The sequence below is a fragment of the Nyctereutes procyonoides genome, unplaced genomic scaffold, assembly GCF_905146905.1.
Source record: "Nyctereutes procyonoides isolate TBG_1078 unplaced genomic scaffold, NYPRO_anot_genome, whole genome shotgun sequence".
NCBI classification, from domain to species: domain Eukaryota; kingdom Metazoa; phylum Chordata; class Mammalia; order Carnivora; family Canidae; genus Nyctereutes; species Nyctereutes procyonoides.
The window spans coordinates 55574613-55600658 of NW_026575146.1; the positions used below are offsets into that span (position 1 = coordinate 55574613).

At 37.3% G+C, this 26046-nt stretch overlaps 1 protein-coding gene across 3 annotated transcripts in view; it reads right to left on the reverse strand.

The window, feature by feature from the left end:
- LOC129500181 (putative COBW domain-containing protein 7) overlaps positions 1-24230 on the reverse strand; it is a 57302-nt gene extending 33072 nt beyond the window's left edge. The window contains exons 1-5 of one of the 3 annotated variants that reach the window (XM_055310334.1): positions 23997-24230; positions 20151-20237; positions 17527-17623; positions 16333-16424; positions 1240-1299 (exon numbers count right to left, since the gene is read on the reverse strand). In XM_055310334.1, the coding sequence (XP_055166309.1) occupies positions 1240-1299; positions 16333-16424; positions 17527-17623; positions 20151-20237; positions 23997-24150 (490 nt within the window). In that variant the 5' untranslated portion in view covers positions 24151-24230. Of the gene's footprint in view, positions 1-1239; positions 1300-15322; positions 15411-16332; positions 16425-16905; positions 17507-17526; positions 17624-20150; positions 20238-23996 lie in introns of those variants that run through there. The other 2 variants (XM_055310335.1, XM_055310336.1) reach the window with 2 other exon arrangements.
- Positions 24231-26046: the final 1816 nt, after the last annotated feature.

Consider the following 26046-nt stretch of genomic DNA (forward strand, 5'->3'; position numbering starts at 1 on the left):
ATTCCACCAATAAGTAGTAAACACATTTCAAATGTGTACTGAATGCTTAGCACCATGTTAAGGCATTTTAGAGATTATAATATTTTTTAAATTAAATAAAGAAGAAAATAAGATTTCTTTGGCCTTTAAAAAGCTCACATTCCAAAATATGATGAGACAAATTCCATAATATAAAGTGGAATGTGATAAATTACACAAGATAGGTTCTTTTTCCCCCAGTTTATATTCACATAATCAAAATCAAGACTTTTCTAAACATTTAAATTATTGCTTAACAAATCTGAGATGTCTTAAGAGATCTTATTCTCAGTACTTTGCATTGAATCTCCCACTAATATTTTCCATAACATGTACCTAAGTTTCCAAAAGGTCAATTTGTTTGGCAATCTCTGAATTTATAAGCTCAATAATTTTTTCAAATGGTAACAGCAGAATGAGTTTGACGATATCTAGGGAATTCAAACAACTACATGCTACACATATTAGCACCAAATGACCGGGCACAGTTTTAAATTTCACTCTTTAGTCTAAGGAAGACCTGGTTTAAAGAAAGGTAAAGGATGAGAGGGGCATAGTTAACTTCATTCACAAAGTTTCTAATATATCTTAAATGAAGTCTATGAATAAAATTGTCCAAAAGTGTTACAGCAAATAAAGTAAGGGGTGAGGGCTTTGCTTAATTCTTATCTTCAAGGGAAAAATGAAATGTAGAAATATGATCCTCATACTGTACATCTGCTAATATACTAAGTACATAAATTAAACAGAGGATAAAAGAAACCCACATCAGGGACACCTGGGTGGCTCAGTGGCTGAGCATCTGCCTTTGGCTCAGGGCTTGATCCTGGGATCCAGGATCCAGTTCCACCATCAGGCTCCCCGCAGGGAGACAGCTTCTCCTTCTCCCTCTGCTTATGTCTCTGCTTCTCTCTGTGTCTCTCATGAATAAATAAATAAATCTTAAAAAAAAACAAAAAACCCTACATCGTATTTTTTTTCCTACATTGTATTTTAAAAGGAAAATCTTAGTGAAAGCACTAATTGGGAGGTGACATTAAGATCCAGCATCTAGTTCTACCATTGTCTGAGGCTTTGTAATCTGTTATAAACAAAGTCTCACTTCATTATCAAACTAAACAAATTTAAAAGAAGTAACAATGCGAGGATTAAAATGTGAATGAAAAAAATCTTAACTATAACACTGTACTTGAAAACAAAAATATTTGCTTTTTCACTTACCATCAAGATAAATATCAACCCCTAATTCAGCATCAACCCAAAACATAGAAGCTACAGCACCTGAAAAATATATATAATATTCATCAAATAAAAATATTTCTTTAAACTGAGGGAAAAAAAAACTGAGAAACATAATTCTGTCCATGCTGTTTTAATTTGTCCTTACAGAATTAGCAGGTGAACACATATACGAATTAAGTATGGCTTTCCAAACTTCTTTATGGAAATTACAATGATTGACAATTCCTTTACTCTTTATACTCATTTCTTCCTTTCTCCCTTTTCCTCAAAAAAAAAAAAAAAAAAAAAAAGGAGGAAGGAAGGAAAACAGATCAACTCTTATCACATACAAACCCAATACCAAGCTTCTATCAGTGCCATAATAATCTACCAACAGATATTACCAAATAATCTGGGTATTATATGTGCATATAGGACTTATTTTTATTTTTTCTCTCTCAAATTTAATAATCATACAGCTCACAAATAATGAATTATCTCTCTAAAGGAAAGCAAACCACAACATAGATAATTCTGAAGTCATTTGACAAAAAAAGAGAAAAGCTTTTAAGTTTTATAGAAAAAAAAGGAAGAGAAAGAGAAGGTAAAATTATATAATCTACAGCATTACTAATAAAACCTCACACAATTCAATACTGATATAAAATTTGAGTCTGAGGAAAAATAATTTCTAAGTAAGAAGTTAAACCTTGTTTTTGACAGAAATTGGTTTGGTGGCAAACCAGAAGCCCTGATCAGTATGCTCTACACAAGAGAAAGAAAACTGGCAGTGAAGAAAGTATTTGATTTTTCAAAGCATCACACGTCCAGTTAGTGACAGGGCTGTCTAAAAGAATGAGGACTAGGGAAAAACAAGGATAACTGAACTCATTCCAGTGTCTGAAGCCGTCCACCTACCCTGAAGAGATGTGGTCCCCCAAGCATCACTCTGTGTCAACAGTGAGAAATACCTGTCAGCTGTTTACAGTGATTACTCATGCAAGATATAGCAAGGGCCACAAGATCTAATGGTTTCCTGATACCTATTGATTTTTTCCCAAAAACTTAATAGTTTTCCAATTTGACTGAAATAGGATTTGTGAGTAACAGGGGCGAATCAATGCCTGTTCTTTTCAAGGAAATTACTTTACCATGACAATTATTTAGCTTAGAACTGGAGAGTGTCAGTCTCCTAAACAGGAAACAACTGAATTGCCAATAAGAATTTTCTTCACTTACTTGGCTAACAACATGATTTTAATTAATGGGGGAGAAAAACATAAATCTACACTATCATTACTCCAAACAAGAAGTCATTTAAAAAAAAGGTCTTAATTTTTTTCACGCAGTAAAATTCCACATTGTTCATAAACATTTTTTTTTTAACTCATGGATTACTATTCAGATAGCTTGTAAGTCCTACAGTTAACATTCGTGTAGTATTAAGTTGAACTGCAAGAGTGTATGAGGGTTTTTTTTTTCTTTTGAGGTGCATCTTTGGTAATACTTACCAAGCTACCCAAGAAAGAACTGTTTAAAATTTAGATGCAGGTGTTTAGCAAGAGGAGTAAAGATGAAAGAATAAGTTAATCAGTAGTTCCAAACCCAGGGTGATTTTTCTCCCCAGGGAATATCTGGCAATGCCTGAAGATATATATTTTTTTTTAAAGATTCCATTCATCCATTCATGAAAGACAGAGAGAGACAGAGAGAGAGAGAGAGAGAGAGGCAGAGACACAGGCAGAGGGAGAAGCAGGCTCCACGCAGGTGGGACTCGATCCTGGGTCTCCAGTATCATGTCCCAGGCCGAAGGCAGGCGCTAAACCGCTGAGCCACCTGGACTGCCCATTCCACAATGCAAACAACAACAATAACCACAAAAACAAACAAAAACATCTACAATCCACAAGTCAATCCCCTATGAAAAGGAACTATCGAACCCAAAATGTCATTTGTGTCAAGGTTAAGAAACCTTGAGCTAGATTATAAAATCTCCCTATTCAAAACTGATTAAACTAAAAATTTAAATAAAAATTTAAAAGCCAAATGTTATCAGCAACAACCAAATATACAACCTCTTGTAACAAATTTTGAAGAGTGATAGTCTCAATAAGAAACAGAAAGTCCTATGTGACTTCTGATAATTCTTAATTCTACCTCCACAAAGAAGTGGCTGTGGGGAGAGTTAATAAAATCCAAATACTTATCAGAAACAGCTTTCAAAAGAAGAGGAACTAAGCAAGGAATAAGTAATATGGGGAAAAGTCAAGCAAGGGTAAAAGTTTCTAACCATTTCCACATTTTTGGAGGAGGGGTCACTTCCTAGGGCTCAGAGCAAAATGAACTCAAGGGTTTGAAGCTCAAGGATGTATCCACACAAGGTATGGAATTCATGAGTAGTTAGAGGAAAATCAGAAGGGGAACAGTTGGTACTTTAAGGAAGCAGAGCCTAAAAGTCAGATAGCCCATCTGGCTTCTCAGTTACCCTGCTTCTTTGTGTCCCTTCTCCTGCTCCCTGCAATATTCAGCATTCAAATTGAGGCCCAAGAGAAAAATAAGTTTAGGTAAGATGGGTACAATATTAAAAATAATTCATCAACACCATATATAAGTAGGCCGATGTTCTCTGAGCCTCCTACATCAAGCACCAACATGCTGAAAAAACAATGCACCTATATAACAACTTAGAAGAAACAAAAAAGATAAAGGGAAAAAGTTGAAGAAATGAATAAGGCATATAAATGGCAAAGAACTCATTCTGGAAGGAAACAACCCAGGAAGCAAAAGAAAATTCTCAAAGGCCAATTCATAATAAAGAACTTAAAAACAAAACAATCAATTAAAAACAAACTCTAAGGGGCAAGATAAAGCAGAATAATATGAAATGGTAGTTTGTGCTAAAGAAATAAACATACAGCCAACAAACATATCATTACTTAACAAATTCTTTTAAAATATCAAGAACAGAACAGAAACTGGTAAAAACCAAATTTCTGACAAAGAGGACCAATCTGAGATGATTAAAGTAAATGCAGAAGCAAAAGACAAAACAAGTAGAAGACAGAAGGTATGGAGAACAAGATAATATTCAATAGGAAAACTGGTACCATAAAATATAGGACCCAATAATTGGACAAAAAAATCTTCATGGTAATAAATAAGGAAAATGTCCCTCAATGAAGAAACCTACAGATTAAAGAGCACAGTGTAAAGAAAAAAATAATTATGAGTGACACATAGATGTACCTTGGTTATATTACTGACCTCCTAATATAAAGGAAAAAATTGTCAGGCATTTTGGATGACAAAGCAGGTCACTTTTAAGAAGGCAGAAAAAAAATCAGACTTTTCTACAGTAGCATTCCTTGCCCCAATATAATAATGACCACAAAATTCTAATACAAGTGTTCCCTAAGGATATCACCTCCTGCCGAGTTGTTTTTCAACAATGAAAACATCAGGTAGACATACTCAAAGCATTAGAGGAAACAACAGCATTAAAGCTCAAAAAATATATCACTCACATATCCTTCCTAATGAATAAAAAAGGAAATCCTGCCAATCAAAAAATACAAAATCAAGGAGCAATATTTTCCATGTTCTTAGAGAAGGAACCTGTGATCTGGAAATTTTATACCTAGTCATCCTTCAAGTATAAAAACAAAAGACAAGCATTCTCAAGCAAGTATGCAAGAACACAAGCAACAGGGGTGCCTGGTTGGTGCCTGGGTGCTTATCTGTCCAACTCTGGGCTTCAGCTCAGGTTGTGATCTCAGGGTCATGACACTGAGCCCCATGTCACGCTCTGTGCTCGGCAAGGAGTCTGCTTGGAATCTTCTCTCCCTCTCCCTCTGGCCCTGCTCCTGACTCTGTCTCTCTCTCAATGAATAAATTTTTTAAAAACATTTTATTTATTTATGAGAGACACAGAGAGAGAGGCAGAGACACAGGCAGAGGGAGAAGCAGGGTCCCAATGCGGGACTCAATCCTGTGACTCCAGGATCACACCCTGAGCCAAAGGCAGATGCTCAACCACTGAACCACCCAGGCGTCCCTCAAATGAATAAATCTTTTAAAAAATTAAAAAGAACTCAAGGAACATGCCACCTATAGCTTGAAGCAATTACCTAACCCTGAAATAGACTCAATCAAGAGATTTGTCAACTCAGGAATGGAGAAGCCACAGTACTGAGGTAATGAGGACTAAAACGGTTTAAAACAGAACTAAACAAAGTGTGAGAGAATATAGATGTTAGAAATCTTGACAACAGGGGTGCCTGGGTAGCTCAGTTGGTTAAGCATCTGCATTCAGCTCAGGTCATGATCCTGGGGTCCTGGGACTGAGCCCTACATCCAGCACCCCGTTCAGTGGGGGTGTCTGCTTTTCCCTCTCCTCCCCACTCATGTTATCTCTTGCTACCTCTCTCTCAAATAAAAAAATAAATTCCTTTAAAAAAAAATCTTAACAACACAGCATAGAATAAATCCACCAAAACCAGGAGATGGGAATAAGCACAAGTATTCATCCTTCCTTTATCAGGGTCCTTTATATCAGGGAGTCAAGAAATACTCTGAACTGACACATAGAATTCAAAAAACAACTTGTCCCATTTGTTTATGTTCTTTATAAACCTTTTTTCCCCTTAACTCATATCCCTTCCGGTGAAAAGCATTTTTCTGATATTCAGGGTTCCTTCATTTCTCTCAAGCTCTCTTTTTTCAATTACATACTTTTTTTTTTTTGCTTTTGCCTACCTTTTATTGAGCAATTTATTAGATAGTTCATTCTAGTGATATTAACAGTTGATTTGTGAAGTACCTAATATGTGTTGGCTATCATTAGGTGGTTCACATATACAAAAGACATTTTTTTAAGGATTTTATTTTATTGAATCATAATAGAGAGAGGGGGGGGGGCACAGGCATAGGCAGAGGGAGAAGCAGGCTCCATGCAGGGAACCCAACATGGGATTCCATCCTGAGTCTCCAGGATCAGACCCTGGGCTGAAGGCGGTGCTAAACTGCTGAGCCACCCGGGCTGTCCACAAAAGACATTTTTAATTAAGGTAAAATGGTATAGGAATTTAGTTTCAGGTGGATGGCATAATGACTCAGTATTTGTATGCAGTTCAGTATTTGTATGCATTACAAAGTGATCACCACAGTAAATCTAGTTACCATCCAACACCATATAACTGACTCCCTTCATCCCCTTCAGTCCTCTAACCCCTTTCCCCTCTGATAACCATCAATTTGTTCCCTGTATCTGAGTTTTGTTTGTTTCTTAGGTTCCACAGATAAATGTATTTCCCATAGCATAATACCCTCAAAGTCCATCCCTGTTGTTGCAAACGGCAAGGCCGTTGTCTATATATCTATCTATATCTATCTATCTATATGTATATATATTATCACATCATCTTTATTCATCCATTGACAGACACATTTGTTTCCACATCTTGGCTATTGTAAATAATGCTGCAATGAACATAAGAGTGCAAATACCTTTTCAAATTAGTGTTTTCATTTTCTTAAAAAAAAAAAAAAACACCGACAAATGAAACAGCTGATCACATGATAGTTCTATTTTTAATGTTCCGAGGAATCACCATACTGTTTTACTATACCGGTTGCACCAATTTGCATTCCCAATAGTGTAGAAGGGTTCCCTTTTCTTTTTTTTTTAAAAAAATTATTTATTTATTTATTCAGAGAGAGAGAGAGAGCGAGAACACAGGCAGAGGGAGAAGCAGGCTCCATGAAGGAAGCCCGACATGGGACTCGATCCCAGGTCTCCAGGATCACACCCCGGGCTGCAGGTGGCGCTAAACCGCTGCGCCACTGGGGCTGCCCAGGGTTCCCTCTTCTATGCATCCTTGCCAACACTTATTTCTTGTTGGTTTGATTCTAATAGGTATGCAGTTGTATCATATTGTGGTTTTGACTTGCATTTCCCTGAAAATTAGTTGAGCATCTTCTCATGTGCTTGTTGCCCATTTGTATATATTCTTTGGAAAAATATTTGTTTAGATCCTCTGCCTTCTTTTCAATCTGTTTGTTTTTGTTTTTTTTTTTGTTTTTTGTTTTTTGTTTTTTTTTGTTTTTTTTTTTTTTGCTATTGAGTTCTTTATACATTTCGGATATTAACCTCTTATCAGATATAGGATTTGTACATATTTTCTCCCGTCAGTAGACTGCCTTTTCATTTTATTGATGGTTTCCTTTGCTGTGCAGATGTCTTTTAGTTTGATATAGTCCCACTTACTGATTTTGCTTTTGTTGCCTTTGCTTTTGGAGATAGATCCAAAAATTCAATGCCAAGACTGATGTCAAGGAGCTAACCACCTGTTCTCTTCTAGGAATTTTATGGTTTCAGGCTTTACATTCAAATATTTACCGATTACGAGCTAATTTTTGTATATCATGTAAGACAATAGTATAGTTTCATTCCTTTCATTTAGGTGTAGTTTTCCCATTACCATTTATTGAAGGGACAGTCTTTTCTTCCTTGTATATTCTTGCCTCCTTTGTCATAGATTAATTGGCCAGAAAAGTGTGGGTTTATATCTGGGTTCTCTATTCTGTTTCATTGATCTGTGTCTGTTTTTATGCCATTACCATACTGTTTTCATACTACAGCTTTGCAGTATAGTTTGAAGTCTGGACTTCCATTTGCTCTTCTTTCTAAAGACTGCTTGGGCTATTCAGAATCTTCTGATTCTACACAAACCTTAGAATTATTTGCTCTAGGAGTGCCTGGGTTGTCTCAGTTGGTAGACAATGTGACTCTTGATCTCAGGGTTGTACATTCAAGTCCCCTGTTGGGTATAGATTACTTTTTAAAAATCTTTAAAGAAATTATTTGTTCTAGTTTTGTGAAAAATAGCATTAAAATTCTGATAGAGGGATACCTGGGTGGCTCAGTGGTTGACCATCTGCCTTTGACTCAGGCCACGAACCTGAGGTCTGGGATTGAGTCTCACATCGGGCTCTTTGCAGGGAACCTGCTTCTCTCTATGTATGTCTCTGCCTCTCTCTCTGTCTCTCATGGATAAATAAAATCTTAAAAAAAATAAAATCAAAAGTTAAATATAATTCTGAGTTTACACTGAACATGTATATTGCATTGGGTACTATGGACATTTTAACAGTATTAGTTCTCCCAGACAAGAGCATAGAATAACTCCCCATTTATTTGTGATTTAACTTCTTTCATCAGTATCCTACAGTTTTCAATGTACAGGTCTTTAACCTCCTTGGTTAAATGTATTTCTAGGTATTTTATCCTATTTGATACACATTGCTTTGTTAGGCTTTTCACAAGGAATTCCTAATTTCTGACAGTTTCATTATTTGCGCATAGAAACACAACACATAAGTGTATACCAATTTTGTATACAGCAATATGAATGGAGATTTATATTTATTTATATTTATTTTTCTTGGGGTCTTCCGGTCTTCCATATACAGTATTATGTTATCTGCAAGTAGCAATAGTTTTATTTCTTCAAATTTGGATGCTTTTATCTTTTTCTTGTGTTATTGCTGTGGGTAGGACTTCCAACACTATATTGAATAGAACAGGCAAGAGTGGGCATTCTTATTTTGTTCATGATCTTAGAGGGAAAGCTTCCCACTTGACACCATTGAGTATGAGTCTGTTATATATAGCCCTTATTATATTGAAGTACATTCCCTCTATACCCACTTTGTTTTTATCATAAATGGACACCAAATTTTATCAAAGGCTTCTCCCCACTTGAGATGATCACAAGACTGTTACTCATTTTGTTATAGGGTGTATCACACTGATCTGCAGATGTTAAACCATCCTTGCATTCCAGGAATAAATCCCACTGATCATGGTGTGTGATCCTTTTAAGGCATTGTCCAATTCAGTTTGCTAATATTTTGTTGAGAATTTTTACATCTATGTTCATCAAGGATACAAGCCTGTAATTTTTTTGTGTGGTGTCCTTCTCAGAGTAATGCTAGCCTCATGAGTTTGGAAGCTTTCCCTCCTCTTCAATATTTTGGAATAGTTTGAGAATAGGTATTACACCTTTTTTATATATGTGGTAGAATTCCCCCATCAAGACATCTGGTCCTGTACTTGTTTGCTAGGAGGTTTTTGATTAGAGATTACATCTCCTTACTAGTAATGCATCTATTCAGATTTTCTACTTCTTCATGGAAGATTGGAAGTCTTTTTTTTTTTTTTTAAAGACTTTATCCATTTATGACACACAAACACACACACACATACACAGAGGCAGAGACAGAGGCAGAGGGAGAAGCGGGCTCCATGCAAGGAGCCCAATGCGGGACTTAATCCTGGGACTCCAGGACCACGCCCCGGGCCGAAGATGGCACTAAACTGCCGAGCCACCCAGGCTGCCCGAAGATTGTTAAGTCTTGAGAGACTGTATATTACTAGGAATTAACCCACTTCATTAGCATAAGTCTATTTGATCCTTGATTTCTGTGGTATGTTAACTTCTTTCATTTCTGAAAATAATCAGCTCTTTCATTGATCTTTTCTATAGTTTTTTAGTCTCTCATTTATTTCTGCTCTGAATCTATTATTTCTTTCCTTCTAACCGTGGCATTTATCTGTTGTTTTTCTAATTCCTTTAGGTAGAGTTATCTTTTTGTGCACTTCACTCTTAGAACTGCTTTTGCTGCATCCTATAGATTTTGGAATGCTGTATTTCCATTTATGTCAAGGCATTTTTAATTTCCTGTCTGATTTCTTCATTGACCCATTGATTATATAACATTGTATGTTATTTAATTTTCACATATTTATGATTTTTCCAGTTTTCTTCGTGTAATTGGTTTGTTTCATACCACTATCGTTATAGAAGATACCTGATCTGATTTCAATCTTCTTAAGTTTACTGAGACTTGTTTTGTGATCTAACGTGTGACCTATCCTGAAGGCCTACCCATATGCAGAGAAGAATGTGTATTCTGCAGCTTTTAGATAATATACTTTGTATACAATTAACCCCTGAATAATCCAAGAGTTAGGGCACTGACCTCCTGTGCAGTCAAAAACCCATATATCACCTTTGTGTTCCTAAAAACTTATTAAGAGCCTATCACTGACTAGAAGCCATACTGATACTAGAGTTGATTAATACATATTTTGTAGGTTATACTATATATCATATTCTTATAAAAAAACTAGAGAAAATGTTAAGAAAAATCATAAGGAACAGAAAATACATGTACAGTATTATATTGTAAAAAATCTGTATATAAGTGGACCCACTCACACAGGTCAAACTCATCGTTCAGGAGTTACCTGCATACCTAATGAGTCCATCTGGCCTCATATGTTGCTTTAAGGCTGATATTTTATCGGTTTTCTGTCTGGATAACCTATTCATTGATATAAGTATTAAAGTCTTCTATTATTGTACTGCTGTCCATTTTTCCCTTTAAGTCTGTCAATATCTGATTTATTTAGGAATTCCTATGCATAAATATTTTAGTCTGTGTGCCATTAGATCTGAAGTGAATCTCTTATGGGCAAATATATAAATGAGCCTTTTTTAAAAAATCTATTCAATTACTGTAGGTCTTTTTAATTCAATTAGCCAACATATAATAGTATATCGTTACATCTTTTGATTGGAGATTGTGCCCATTTACATTTAAGCACTTATTGATAGGTACGTACTTCTTGCCATTTTGTTCATTATTTTCTGGTTGTTTTTGTAGTTCCTCTGTTCTTTTTTTCTTTTTTTTTCCCTTGTGGTTTGATGCCTTTAAGTTTAATGTTTAGAATCTTTTCTCATTATCTTTTCTCATTATCTTTTCTACGTCTACCCTAAGTTTTTGCTTTGTAGTTACCATGAGGTTCACAGCTAACAACCTTACACACTCACCCACACACATTTATATTTACATACTTATATTTATACTTATATATTTAGGTCTATATTTACATATATATACTTACATATTAAATACAAGCCTATTTCAAGTTGATAGCAACTTAAATCTGAATGTATTATAGAAACTCTACATTTCTGTTCCCCACATTTTGTTTTTTATGACATATTTTACATCATCTTACTCTGTGCATACCAAATTGTTGTAGACAAGTTTGCCACTTGTCTTTTAACCTTCATTGTAGGGTTTTTTTGTTTTTTTTAAAGATTTTATTTATTTATGAGAGACACAAAGAGAAAGGGAGACACAGAGGGAGAAGCAGGTTCCCTACGGGGAGCCCAATGTGGGACTCAATCCCAGGACCCTGGTATCACGACCTGAGCCAAAGGCAGATGCTCAACCAACTATGCCACCCACACGTTCCCCTATAGTAGGTTTATAACTGGTTAATCCACTACCTTTGTTATATATTTGCCCTTACGAGTGAGATTTTTACTTTCCCACGTTTTGTTATTAGTATCTTTCCTTTTCAGCTTAAGCAAGTCCCTTTAACATTTCTTCTAAGGCTAGGGTAGTGGTGAACTCCTTTAGGTTTTGCTTGTCTAGTAAACTCTTCTCCAATACTGGCAGGTAGAATATTCTTAGTTGGAAGTTTTTTTCCTTTCAGCACCTCAAATCTATCATGCCACTCCCTTCCAGCCTGTAAAGCTTCATCTGAAGTATCAGTTGATAGTGACTTGGGGATTCCCCTGTACTTGACAAGTTGTTTTTCTCTTGTTGCTTTTAAGATCCCCTCTTTAATTCTGACATTGTAATTATTATGTCACTTGATGCGGATGTCTTTAAGTTCATCTTATTTGGAACTCTGTGCTTCTAAGACCTAGATGTCAGTTTTCTTCCCTGGATTAGGGAAGTCTTCTGCCTCTCATCTTCTTTTCCCCTGGGATCCCTGTAATGTGAATGTTATTCCATTTGACATTGTCCCATAGGTTCCTTAAGCTGTCTTCATCAATACTGTGTTGTTGCTGTTTTATTTGGCTGAGTTCCATTGCCCTGTCTTCCAGGTCACTGATCTATTCTTCTGCTTCATTTATTCTGATGCTGAACCTTTCTAGTATATTTTTCAGTTCAGTTACTGTATTCTTCAGCTCTGTGACTTGTATTTGGTATGGTACTTCCTTATATTTACTAACCCTTTTTTGAAGTCTCACTGTGTTCAACTATTCTTCTGACTCTGGTAAACATCTTTATAACCATTACCTTGGACCTTTTATCAGGTAGATTAATTATATCTACCTCATTAAGGTCTTCTTTCTGAGGTTTTGTCTCCTTCGTTTGGAAAATATTCCTGTGTCATTTTCCTTGATTCTCTGTTTCTATGTATTAAGCAAAAGTTACCTCTCCCACTTTTAAAGAAGCAGGCTTATATAGGTGAATAAATTATTATTCATCTTGCCTTAGCTCTTGGTTGTCTGAAACTTTGGGATTACCTAATTAGCCTGAATTATTCTTGATAGATCCTATTTGGTGAGAGTGTGTCAAGCCCTGCCAGTGTTCCAAAGGGAGATCTTAGCACCTAGTTTCAGACTGACTGAAAGTTCCACAGGAAGGAGCTCTTGGAGTATGAAAATATATGGCCCTGTGGCACCATAACTGTAAACCCTGCTGATCTCCAGCCCAAGAGATCTAGAGGAGTCTAGAGGATCTAGTTCAGGAGTCTCCTGAACTCCAGCTGCAAAAATCAGGGCTTCAGACAAGTGTATAAACTTTTTGGAGGTATTAGCAAGCTGTGTTGAGGCCAAAGGAGAGATCAAAGATGGTGTTGTCTCCTTGCCTACCTTTCAAGAGCACCTCTGAAGCCTATCCCTTAGGCTGGAGCTCCAGGACAAGGAGATGGGCCTTTTTCACAGGTAGGCTAGTGGTGTATTTCAGCCTGCTGTCTCTGTAGTGCCTTGGGTATGGTAGCCTTCCTCAAACTACCTTCCTATTATAGCTCCATGGGGCCCAGAAATTCAAGCCCGTCTGGCCACCAGGGACAGTTGGTTAACGGGCATTCCCTCTGTGGACTACACTCAAAGGCGGGCTTTAGCAAGGCTGAAAGAGTACTGGGGGTGGGGCACATCCATGGCTTTAGGGACGCAGGAGAACAATATGGTCAGGATACTCTCAAAGCTTTAGTGAGGCAGGGGAATGGCTGGGGATGGGGCACACACTCATGGCTTTAGGGAGACTGTGTCCACCATGACTGACTACACTAGCAAAGTGGAAGGAGAGCACAAAAATGGTTCTCACAAGTACCTCTGTCCCAACTGGTCCCAACTATTCTGGCAAACACTTTAGAATTAGCAAATGAATCTTCACATATAAATCACTTCCCACTAGTCACTTTTCAAACCACTGCCTTTGCACTGGATTCCAAGGTGAGTGTGCTTACGTGTGAGCCCCTCAAAAGGAGTATCTCAGATTCCCCAGAGCTCCCAAGGTCTACTGTACACAAGCCCCTTTGGTTTCCAAATCCATCTAGGGGGCCTTGTCTCTCCAGTGCAGACTCAAAAGGACTGGCATACCCAAAGTGGGGTATAAACCTGTCCCTTCTCATGTCAAGAAAGACTCCACACTTGTACATTCCCTACTGTGAGTTGCTGCATGAGGGGCGAAGTTTTTGGCAAGATCACGCCTCCATCTCCAACTCTCCTATCCGTTTCAATGTGGCCCTTCCATTCCTTGTTGTAGAAGGAGCTGTTCAGCTAGTTTTCAGATCTTTCTGAATAGAAATTATTTCTTAAGTAGCTGCAGATCTGGTGTATCTATGAAAAGAGGTAAGTTCAGGGTGTTCCTAAGCTGCCATCTTGAACTGCCTCCAAGCGCTCTTTAAGACTGAAGTAAAACTAAATTAATAATTATTAAGAGTAGCACAAACAACACAATCACATTTTTATAAAATTATTTCTGTATGTTTATACAGCTTTCAGAAGCACACAGAGCAGGGCTTCCCAAATTTATGAATGTATAAGAATCCCCTGAAGGGCTTATTAAAATAGATTGCTGGGCCTCACTCTTACAGATTCTGATTCAGTAGATCTGGGATTGGAGCCCAAGACTCTGCATTTTCCCAAACTTCCAGCAGAGACTGATGCTGTCATTCAACAAGTAGCACTGGAATAAAATCCCTGGAATAAAATCAACCTACTTTGTATTTCATGATAATGAGATAGAGTGACTGATTTTTAACTTTCATCTCTGCAATTGGGTAAATCTTTTTTATAATGAATGTTCCATTTTTACCCAAACAATAAAATCATTACTCTAAAGAAAGTTAAAAGCAAGAAACATTAACCTGTTCATACCTACAATTTGTATAAAAGCTTTCACTGAGATCTTTAACTTTTCTTTCTCTCTCTGAAGAGCTGAACCATGTTTTATCAAACTCACCTACAAAAGAAAAGTTAGAAGAGTTTTTCTTTATAAAGTGGCTACCATGAATGAAACTGATTATTTGCTATTTCAAAAAGGAGACATACAGTATATTTCCCCATCTTACCAGGTTAATGTTCAACATCAATGTTAAATAGTTCAAGTCCTATTATTAGTCAGATCTATTGGAAATGTATGAAAATGTATGTAATATGGTCTAGTTCAGGACCAAAACAGCCCAAATCAATACTAATTTGAAAACACAGGAAAAGGGACACCTGGGTGGCTCAGCAGTTGGGCATCTGTCTGCCTTTGGTTCAGGGCATGATCCCGGTAGCCTGGGATCAAGTCCTGCGTCATGCTCCCTGCAGAGCCTGCTTCTCCCTCTGCCTATGTCTGTCTCTCTCATGAATAAATAAATAAAATCTTTTAAAAAAACAGAAAACATAAGGACAATGTTACTATATTAAGTACAATAACCACTGATTACATTTGGACCTTTCAGGTACTTTAGTATGTTTTAAGCAGTTATGACTCCTAAAAAATTATTCATAAACACTACTTTTAAAATAGTTTTATGGCCCAATGCCATTAACTAAAAAAAAAAAAAAAAAAAAAAGGTACGCTTAAGACTTACAAAATGAACACATGAATGAACACTAAGCAAACTAGGAATAATCTGTCAACTAAAAGACATTTGGGTAAGAAGGAAACAAATCAATTGTTAAAACAGTAAAACAGTCAGCTTTGGGGGCATTTGAAGTACCTGCATTCAACTTGGTTCATGATCCCAGATTCCTGGGATCGAGTCCCAACCAGGCACTCTGCTTGATGGGGAGCCTGCTTCTCCCTTTACTCCTCACTCCTGCTTGTGTGCTCTTTCTCTCTCTCTCTCTCCTCAAATAAATATCTTTAAAAAACAAACATGGTTTAACTTTGTGTAGCTTTCAATAGAGAAGTTTACATGAAATTCTATTCAGAGATAAAAACTCATGGATAATCATTAATTCCACACTCAGGACAAAGGCCCAATAGGCTTAATTTAACTGTGTACCTAATGACAGTATTTACAAATAAAATTATTTCAACTTTAGTAACAGAAAAACAAAATGCTAGCAATTAATTGAAAAAGTAAGCAATGCTGGGATTAAAGTCCAAAAGCCCTTAAATATCTTTAAATGACCCTCTGAGAAAGCTGGATTAGAAAGTAATCAGAAATAAGATCTCTGTACAGTACATAACCAATCAAATATAGAAGCAGAACTTAGAAGTAGACTGTCTTGGGATGCCTGGGTGGCTCAGTGGTTGAGCATCTGCCTTTGGCTCAGGGCATGATCCCGGAGTTCCGAGATGGAGTCCAGCATCAGGCTCCTTGCGTGGAGCCTGCTTCTCTTCCCTGTGCTGTGTCTCTGCCTCTGTGTCTCTCATGAATAAATAAATAAATTCTTAAAAAAAAAAAAAAAAAAAAGAATGTCCTTATTTTTCCTAAATCTCCATACTTTTAACAATTTGTGTTCCTAACCATTGATCTTAAATCAATCAATTGAACTTCAATACTATAATCAAGTTAAAAGTACCAACTACTCTAATCATGATTTACCTGCAAAACAAAAACAAAAACAAAAAAACCCACAATCCAGTATTTTCCCTGTTTTAAACAACAACAAAAAATGTTTAGTCTGGAGTACAGGTTTAATGTTTAATTTACATATTTCTCTAATACATTTAAAAATGTTTTAAAACTATATTCTGGTTATTAATAATGTCATTTCTTACCAGGATCTGCTAACCCAGTGGTCTCTAATAGTATGTAATCAAATTTCCCCTTCTTCTGCATCAAATTCTCAATAGCTCTAAGGCCATTGTCCCTGGAGAATACCAAAATATAAAATACAGCTGATTACCTGAATATTTTTAAATGATCATTATAAACATTTTAAAGTGTATATATAGCAACCTGAGACAAAAATATCTTTAGCCGTGTAAAAATTTAACTCATTCCCAAACTTCTAACACAATGTCCATCAATATTTACCAATGGTGGAGAAAAACAGAGACATATATACTGACAAGTAAAATAAATCAGATACATGAGGAGTTAATACTTTAATTTTATTAAAAAAGCAGAAGAAACTTTAATAACCCTGACTAAAATAAAAATCTATTTTCATAGCATTACGTAAGAAAAAACTGAACATCCAAAACAATGATAAAACTTATGAATTACAGTGGTTTAATACAACATCTAAAGGGACATGATCATTACTCTTCAATTTGATTCTGAATAAGGGTACCAGACTTTAATTTCCCTTTTTTCTTAGAATATCAACAGTGCAAGAAAATACTTACTGGATTTCATTTTGGTTGTTCAAGAAAATCTGTCATGATTTTAGCTTTGTTAATATATTTGACTCAAAGTCAAATACCTAAGTTGTAAACGACATAGAAAAAATTTAATTCACTAAAATATACAAAATTAACTGCACAGGTATTAATTTTCCTAATTTACTCAACAAATATTTGAGTGAATATGTATGTCAAGTCCTTTTCTAAGATCTATGGTATGTTAGTGAAAAAAACAGACACTGTCCTTGGAAACAACTATCACTGGTAGAACACAGCATAAGCCTTTTGACCTTTTGGATGGTCATTTATTTTTATTTTTAGAAGTTGAATCCTTGGAAATTAGACCAATGACTCATTCAATGTAGAATAATAATTTTTGTATACATGAAATGTGACTAGAAACTAGAAACTCAATAAAAGGACCAAAGCATTAGAGCAGACAAGAAAATAAGTAAGATAGCAAGAAACACTTTAATACATCCTAATGTTATTTTCTATGTGAAAATACAAAGAAGCAAACTGTGAAATTCAGTTACAAGAGAAAATAAGAGCTGTAAATATAATCAATATAATCAATAAACACTTATAACAAACCAACAAGCACACAGTAAACACATTCCTCACTTTACTGAACAGCAGAGGCAACCATTTCTAAGTTCCAGCCATTCTTCATAGAGCTCTCCGCCTTGGCTGACAGCTAAGGATTTCTCCACTGCACTTCCTGTAATTAACAAGAAACACTCTTTATTTTTTTAAGATTTTATTTATTTATTCATGAGAGACACACAGAGAGAGAGAGGCAGAGACACAGGCAGAGGGAGAAGCAGGCTCCATGCAGGGAGCCCGACGTGGGACCCAATCCTGGGACTCCAGGACCACGCCCTGGCCCGAAGGCAGGCAGTAAACCGCTGAGCCATCCAGGGATCCCAAGAAACACTCTTTAGATTTTTTTGTTGGCTAGTGAACTCTTTAGATTACATTCACTAGCCAACAAAAACAAAGATGAGACTATCAACAGCACAGATTTCAAATCATTTTATACATTTATAACAATACATTCTGTTTGCGCAGCCTCAATATTTTAAACTATACTACTCTAGATTACTTTAGCTTTTACGTTTTTAAGAGGTTTTAAGTCCCTAAAAAGGCAAATCCAAAATTAATGACTCAAACTTACTTCTTCAGGCCTCTCGCTTGCTCACTCCTATGTCCTAATAAAGTAGCTATTTCAAAAGCACTCCTTTTTGTCCATGGCCAACATTTAGTACATTTAATATATTGATTTTTGTATGTCCTTAATGCTCTTAAAAGATTGCCTTATTTTTTACTTTCCATCTTCCTTTAAATTGTTTTTGTTTGTATTAGACTACTCAATATTCCCAGTATGAGTAAAAACTCTAGTTCATTTTGAGAAAGTTTGTCTGGCCAGGATATCAATGTGCTCATTTAAAAATTAAATTTTTAAACTGAAGTTTTCCAGCAATGTTTACTTAAGAAATAATATATACTTGAAATTCTGAGATACTTGTTATCATACAAGAATAATTTTAAGTATCTTACTTTTCCTCCAATAAAGAAAGGAAGAATTCTAAATCCAGTAAAGCAAATGGACAAAAAAGAAAACTGAATAATTTTTCATTTATATAGTTTCTGTTTATATTTCAGTTAGGCAAGGATAAAGAGCTTTGAAAGGGACTGCTACAGAATTCAGGGTATAAAAGTATGAATAAAATGCAAAGAAAAGTATTTCAAATGCTGTAAAGGACAAAATTATATAAATGATCAGGAAAAAATGAAGAAAACAGTAACAAATAATGTGATCAATGTCCAACAGATGTTAATAAGCTAGAGTAAAAGACAGATTTAAAAAAATCTTAGCGTTTTTATTTTAACAGGGCTTTTCACTTTAGTTTATTAAAATGAGAAATCAAGTTTAACAGGTCTCCCTTCTTCATAAAACCTAGCTCCATTATTCATTTAATACTGAGAAAATAGCATACTATAAGAAATAGTTCAACATATTTTTTGGTTAAAAGCAAGCTTTAAAGTTCACTTGTAAGAAGAAAGACTTCTAAAAGTAATCTAAGAATTGTGTCTAACACTGCTGTGTAGATATTAAAGCACAGTTCAATATTAAAAACAAAACAAAAAAAATGATGGGACGTCTGGGTGGCTCAGTGGTTGAGCATCTGCCTTCGGCTCAGGGCATGATCCCTGGGTCCTGGGATCGAGTCCCACATCGGGCTCCTGGCATGGAGCCTGCTTCTCCCTCTGCCTGTGTCTCTGCCTCTGTGTCTCTCATGAATAAATGAATAAAATCTTTAAAAAACAAAACAAAAAAAAAAAAACAAAAAAAATGGAATTTTAAATGCATATATTTCCACAGACAACTGCAGGTGCTTAAGGATGGAAACCATATATTTAACTTATTTTTAAAATCTTCAGTTTTAGGGCAGCCCAGGTGGCTCAGCGGTTTAGTACCTCCTTCAGCTCAGGACATGATCTTGGAGACCCGGAATCAAGTCCCACGTCAGGCTCCCTGCATGGGGCCTGCTTCTCCCTCTGCCTGTGTCTCTGCCTCTTTTTCTGTGTCTCTCATGAATAAATAAAATCTTAAAAAAAAAAACACTTCAGTTTTAAATGCTTTGCAAATAATAAACATCCAACAAGGTAAACTTATAAAAACTGAAGCATTTTAAAATATTTTTCAGAAGTTACAAGTGAACAATATATAATCAGTACAAAAGTACACAGAAAGTGCCTGAAAGAACTTTCTTTCATGTTTCCATTTTTACTTCTAGAGTTCTTTCATGTAAAAATCTAATTTATTCTGTTGCTATAAATTCCAAAGTTACATAAAATTTTATAAAAAACTATCTGGGGGATCCCTGGGTGGCTCAGCAGTTTAGCGTGAGCCCCTGGCCCAGGGCGTGATCCTTGGGAGTCCTTGGGATTGAGTCCCACGTCAGGCTCCCTGCATGGAGCCTGCTTCTTCCTCTGCCTGTGTCTCTCTATCTGTGTCTCTCATGAATAAATCAAAAAAATCTTAAAAAAAAAAAAAAAAACTACTTGATTTCAGTACCTCCAATCTCTACAAAATAAGGCTTGAGAGAAACTAATCTAATTTTCCCAAAACCATCTGCGTCAATGTGTTCACATTATAATACTTTGTATTTTCATCAATTCAATTAGGGGGATAAGCTACCCTACAAATTCTTACAGCATGGCATTCACTGAATTTTACTTACCTTCCCCAAATTCATTTAGAATAACTGCCACTCTCTTACTATGCTGCTCTGTCAAGATATAGTTCAGAAGTGTTGTCTTTCCAGCACCTATAAAATACATTTAAATAACATTCAAAGGCTAATTTTAAAGGCACATACACAAAAAAGTCCTAATATTTTTAAAATGTTGTTTTTAAAAATTTCTGTACCATTTTTACAATATTTAACTATGGTATAGAAGATTCCAGAGGAAAAGATTAAAGTATCTTTTGCAAACTATTAAAAAAGCTTTATACTGATTGAATCTTATATTTACGAATATTCCTACAACTTGGATCACAGCTTTCTTCAACCTCATATAACAAAAATTTGCCTTCTACACAATTTATGATATAATTAACACTAAGGCATTTAAACTTTCTATTGAGTGAGGAATTATTGAAATAATGGCTTCTTGGTAATAAAGTACTGAGGTACTTTATTTATTGTAAATTTACTTTATTTAAATTATTCATATACTTTATTTAAAATATTTAGGCACTTTTACATGATGACAATGTTTCTTAACTAAATATATATGGTTTATTTCCCTAACATTTACATATAAAGCCCTATTTTTTATTTCAATATCCGTCATTAAACAGACACAAATTCAAACTGACCACAGGGCTACTTTCAGTATGCTGACAGTAACCTGTAAGAAAATATGATATATACAGCTGACCCTCAAACAACTAACTGTGTGGGTCATGGGTCCACTTACATTTGGATTTTTTTTTCCTGTAAATATGGTACAGTACTTAATTTTCTCCCCCTTATGATTTTTCTTAACATTTTTTCTCTAGCTTACTTTATTATACAAATACAGTATGTAATACATGTACAAAATATGTGTTAATTGGCTTTATATTATCAGTAAAGCTTCTGATCAATAGTAGGTTATTGGTAGTTTTTTGGGGTTTATATGCAGGTTTTCAACTGTGCAAGATGTTGGCACTCCTAACCCCACACTGTTCAAGGGTCAACCGTATCTGTCTACCTATCCATAAAACACACGCAAAATAGGAGAATGAATGCAGAAAATGTTAATGTACAGAATATTCAGTACTTAGGAAAATAAATTCATAAAGCTACACTAACTTTATCCAGTAGGTGGCATGTTAAACCTAGTATGTTCAGCTCAAGTAGAAGAAAAACATTTATCTTGAAAACAACTATACACAGCAAAGTTCAAAGACGGGGAAAAAAATTGCACCATAGTGTAGTTCAATTGTATGAATACATCATTTATTTACTTTTCTGCTGGTGGGCATTTGTGTTCTCTTCAGCATTTTATTCTCCCCAACAGTACTGCTAAGAACTTTTCCATGTAAGCTCATAGGTCTCTCCTGAAGAACATTTACAAAATTTCTACCATACAACTAGGAGGGCTTTAATGTTCATTAGGGTATTTTTTTTAAGATTTTATTTACTTATTCATGAGAGACAGAGGGGGGGGGCAGAGACACAGGCAGAGGGAGAAGCAGGCTCCATGCGGGGAGCCTGACGTGGGACTCGATCCCAGGTCTCCAGGATCACACCCCAGGCTGCAGGCAGCACTAAACCGCTGCGCCACCAGGGCTGCCCGATCATTAGGGTATTAATATCTTCTACATTTTTAGGCCATATTCCTTTAAAAGGCTGTTGAAGGGATGAAAGGCTTGTGTTTAGAGCGCTTATAAAAGCTCAACATCTCAAAAGTGTGAAGTATATAGTGAAAGGGACAGAGCTTGAGGAGACAGGGCATTGAGGAAATTCTTAGAAACCAAATGGAGCGTGAGACAGAGACCCTGAACATGATTGAGGCCATGAAAATGGAGAGGAAGAGGTGGAGATAAGAGATTGTCTAATAGAATTACTAAGACTTAAAGCAGAAGACTTTAAGGCACAGTTGGTGCATTCAAAAGTCTACTCTGGGCCAGATTTTATGCTAGGCTTTGGTGAAAAATGCACAGAGACAAACTGTCTCTACTTTCATGATGCTTACAAAGACTGAGTGCATGATGGAAGTTAATTCAGATCAATCAAGAGGCAATTATGCCACAGAATTATAGAGTGGATAGGAGATGTACAAGATGTCATGGAGCACCTAGGAGGGAGGTCTACACAGAGGAGTAACAAAAAAGAAAAGTATTCCAGGGCCTAACATACTTGGCACCTTTTATGAGTAAGAGTTGTTTAATGTGGCTGGACCACAATTTTGAAGCCTAGAAAGGCTGTCAAGAGCCAGATCATAAAGGACCTTCTGATTCGTGTTTAGGAATTTGAACTGTAGCTCAAATGGAAACCACTGAATGGTGTGACACAATCAGCTGACATTTATAAAGATCATTAAGGCTAAAATACAAAGAATGTATTAAAGGGAAGCATTACACAAGGGTAATTAGAAACTGTTTAGAATATTCCAGGTGGTTGGAATCGCAGGAGGACTGGAGGGTTAGGTAACATTTCAAGTTCTGGACCCGCTGAGTTTGAGATGTCTGTGGGACACCAGAATAGAAACTACCTGTGGTGTGTAAAGTTAAAAGGATGAAGTTAAAAACAGGTGGTAGAAATTTTTTAAAAGAAAAGCCAGAGAAGGGATCCCTGGGTGGCGCAGTGGTTTGGCGCCTGTCTTTGGCCCGGGGCGCGTTCCTGGAGACCCGGGATCGAATCCCACATCGGGCTCCCGGTCAATGGAGCCTGCTTCTCCCTCTGCCTGTCTCTGCCTCTTTCTCTCTCTGTGACTATCATAAATAAATTAAAAAAAAAAAAAGAAAGAAAGAAAAGCCAGAGAAGTGGGTGGAAATTTCAGAAGAAAAATGTGATGGAAGCTGATAGAACAATGTTTCAAAAGAGAGAAAAAGATCAGGAATAAGCAGAGAAACTATATCCCCTATATTCAGCAACAAGGTTGTTGGCAAAAGCCCTCATTCCTAACATTCAGGCCATTACCTCCAATGCTCTACCGACCTAGGAATTAGAAAAATGGGAAAAGCCAAACTGAACCACACGGTCTTGGACCAGGAATTTGCTCAACTTCTTAGCAGAGCAGCCTCTGAATAATAGTGGGGAAACACCAAAAACAAATTCCTTTAAAAATTAGTCCGGGGGCATCTGGGTGGCTCAGTGGTTGAGCGTCTGCCTTCTGCTCAGGGCGTGATCCCACAGGCCTGGGATCGAGTCCCACACCCGGTTCCCCACAGAGAGCCTGCTTCTCCCTCCGCCTATGGCTCTGCCTCTCTCTCTCTCATGAATAAATAAATAAAATCCTTACTTAAAAAATAAAGAGTCCTCTCCCCGAAGAGCTGGAAGAGACTGGCCCATGGGGAGGGAAGGGGAATCTACCAGAGGAAGCCCGTGGTGGGTGGCGCACTGTGCAGACAGGGCACCCTGTAAAGATAACAGACTTGTGGGGGGGGGGGGCGTGTTTCCTGCTCTCTCATTTAGGAGAGGAGAAAACCAACTCAAACAGGTGACGGAGATGACTTCCACTTTCCAAGGAGGCTCCCGAGCTTCAGGAAGGTAACTGAGATAGCCAGGGAGAGGTCACGCGGGTGAGGGGCGGGTCCAGGCCTCTAAGCGCGGAGCCAGAACTAGCGTCACGATGCGAAGTCGGCTTTCCATCTCCCTTGACAAAGGGGCATCTAACGCAAAGGGGGCTTGGGCATCCGTAAGCCCCGAGATGAAAAGCCACCCAAACCGGGGAGCGAGCGACCCAGCCCCTAGCTCACAGACATCTGCTGAGGGCCAGAAGGCCCAGATGCCTAAGGTGAAGAGGCACCGGCAGCCCCCAAACGCCCAGGATACCAGCGTTCACGGCATTTTCTGACCGGGATGGTTAGTTACCTAAATACCCGGTGATAATTGTGACTGGGATCTTAGCGCCGGGACCAGACTTTTCCTCCTCCTCTCTTAGCTTCGTGTCAATGGGGACCAATTCCGGGCAGTCCTCCTCCGCCGGCTCCTCTCCCTCATCCACAGCACCCACAGCCGGGAACATCCCCGCCAAGCGCACAGCGCGCCTCTCCGCGACCAGGACGCCGGCAACGCGGCTGCGCACGCCGGAAGCGCCACGCCGGCCGCGCTTGACGTCACCACGCTGCGACGCGTGGCGCCTCGCGATCCCGCCCCGATTACCTGAGGCCCGCCGAGGCCCGCCTCCTCGCCTCTTAGCCACGCCCCCCGGAGGCGCTGGACACACCCCCTGGGCGTGTCCTCCGAACCTGAGCGCAGCGGGGCGGAGCTGTTAGCACTCCAGTCCTGATGCTGTCGCTGTGTGCAGTCCCGCTGCTACCTACGGTGTGGGTAGCCTGACCTAAACAATCCCCGTAGAGAACAGGCTTTATTAATGTGATTTTTTTTTTTTAGTATCATTAAAAAACTTCTTTTAGGGACGCCCGGGTGGCTCAGCGGTTGAGCATCTGCTTTTGGCTCAAGTCCTGGTCCTGGGGTCATGGGATCGAGTCCCGCATCAGGCTTCCCCTCTGCCTATGTCTCTGTCTCTTTGTGTCTCTCATAAATAAATAAATAAAATATTTTAAAAAATAAATAAAATTAAAAACTTTTTTTAATCCATAGGGAAAAGAATGGGAAACTATAACACTATTAATTGTAATTTTTCTACCTCCTCAAAGAATAAGCAGCAAAACTTTTTTTTCTTTATTATAACTACATATTTTACATGGATATCCAAATTTTTACAATGTACGTGTATTACTTTTATTTATTTTTCTCTCATTTTTTTTATTTGGGCTCAGGGAACCTGTGTTCATTTATCATATTCATTGGTTCATGACATTCTCATCATTAACCTGTAGGTAGCCCTCTTTTATATTTATATGTTTATAGTGAACTCCTTTGACCTCATCCCTAGCCCAAGAACATTACCAGTAAGGTGTTTTTTTTTTTTTTAAGATTTTATTTATTCATGAGAGACACACAGAGAGAGAGAGAGGCAGACATATAGGCAGAGGAGAAGCAGGCTCCATGCAGGGAGCCCGATGTGAGACTTGATCCCAGACCCCAGGATCACAACCTGAGCCACCCTAGACATACCACATTACCAATAAGTTATAAGTACCAATGGGGGCCAGTATCCTATTCCAACTCTCTGCCTCTCCCCTAAGATAATAACCATTATCCTGAATTGTTTTGGGGTGACTGATCATTCCCTCCTTTCATTTTAGTTTTATTAAAAATTTATATACATATATAATAATATGTTTTTTTAATTTTGCTTGTCTTTGGACTTCATTAAAAGAGTGTCATATAATATGTAATCTCCTGAGTTTACCTATATTTTCAACTTCTCTGTTGTATTATATTCTGTTTTGCAATTTCTTCACTCATTTCCTGTCAATTATTTCCAGGTTTTGTTGGAAATAATTCAGTGACCTTTCTGCACTGCATTACTGCCTGAACAGAAGCTGTTAACAGCCCTAACCACTTTCCCTTACACATTTCTCAGACACATGCTTGACGATTCCCTTATGTAGCTCTGAAAGAATGTTATATCAACATCTCTTATCTCACTGAGAGCAAACTGTGCCCAAGAAGGCCCAGCCAAGTCAAGGTGAGTAACACTATACAGCCTTGGTCTGAGCAAAAAGAGTTTTACATGGCCCAATGGTCAAAAGTTAAAGGCACTCCACGTGTTCATCACCCGATGAATGAATAAACAAAATGTGATACATCCACACAATGAAAAATTATCTCACAACAAACAAGAATGAAGTACCTGCTATAAGATGAATGAACCTCAAAAGCATTATGCTAAGTAAAAAGGCATTCACGAAACGTCACATAGTGTACGGTTCTATTTACCTGAAATGTGCAGAGGAGGCAAATCTGTGGAAACAGAAAGTAGATTCATTGTAATCAGGACTGGGGGCTGAGG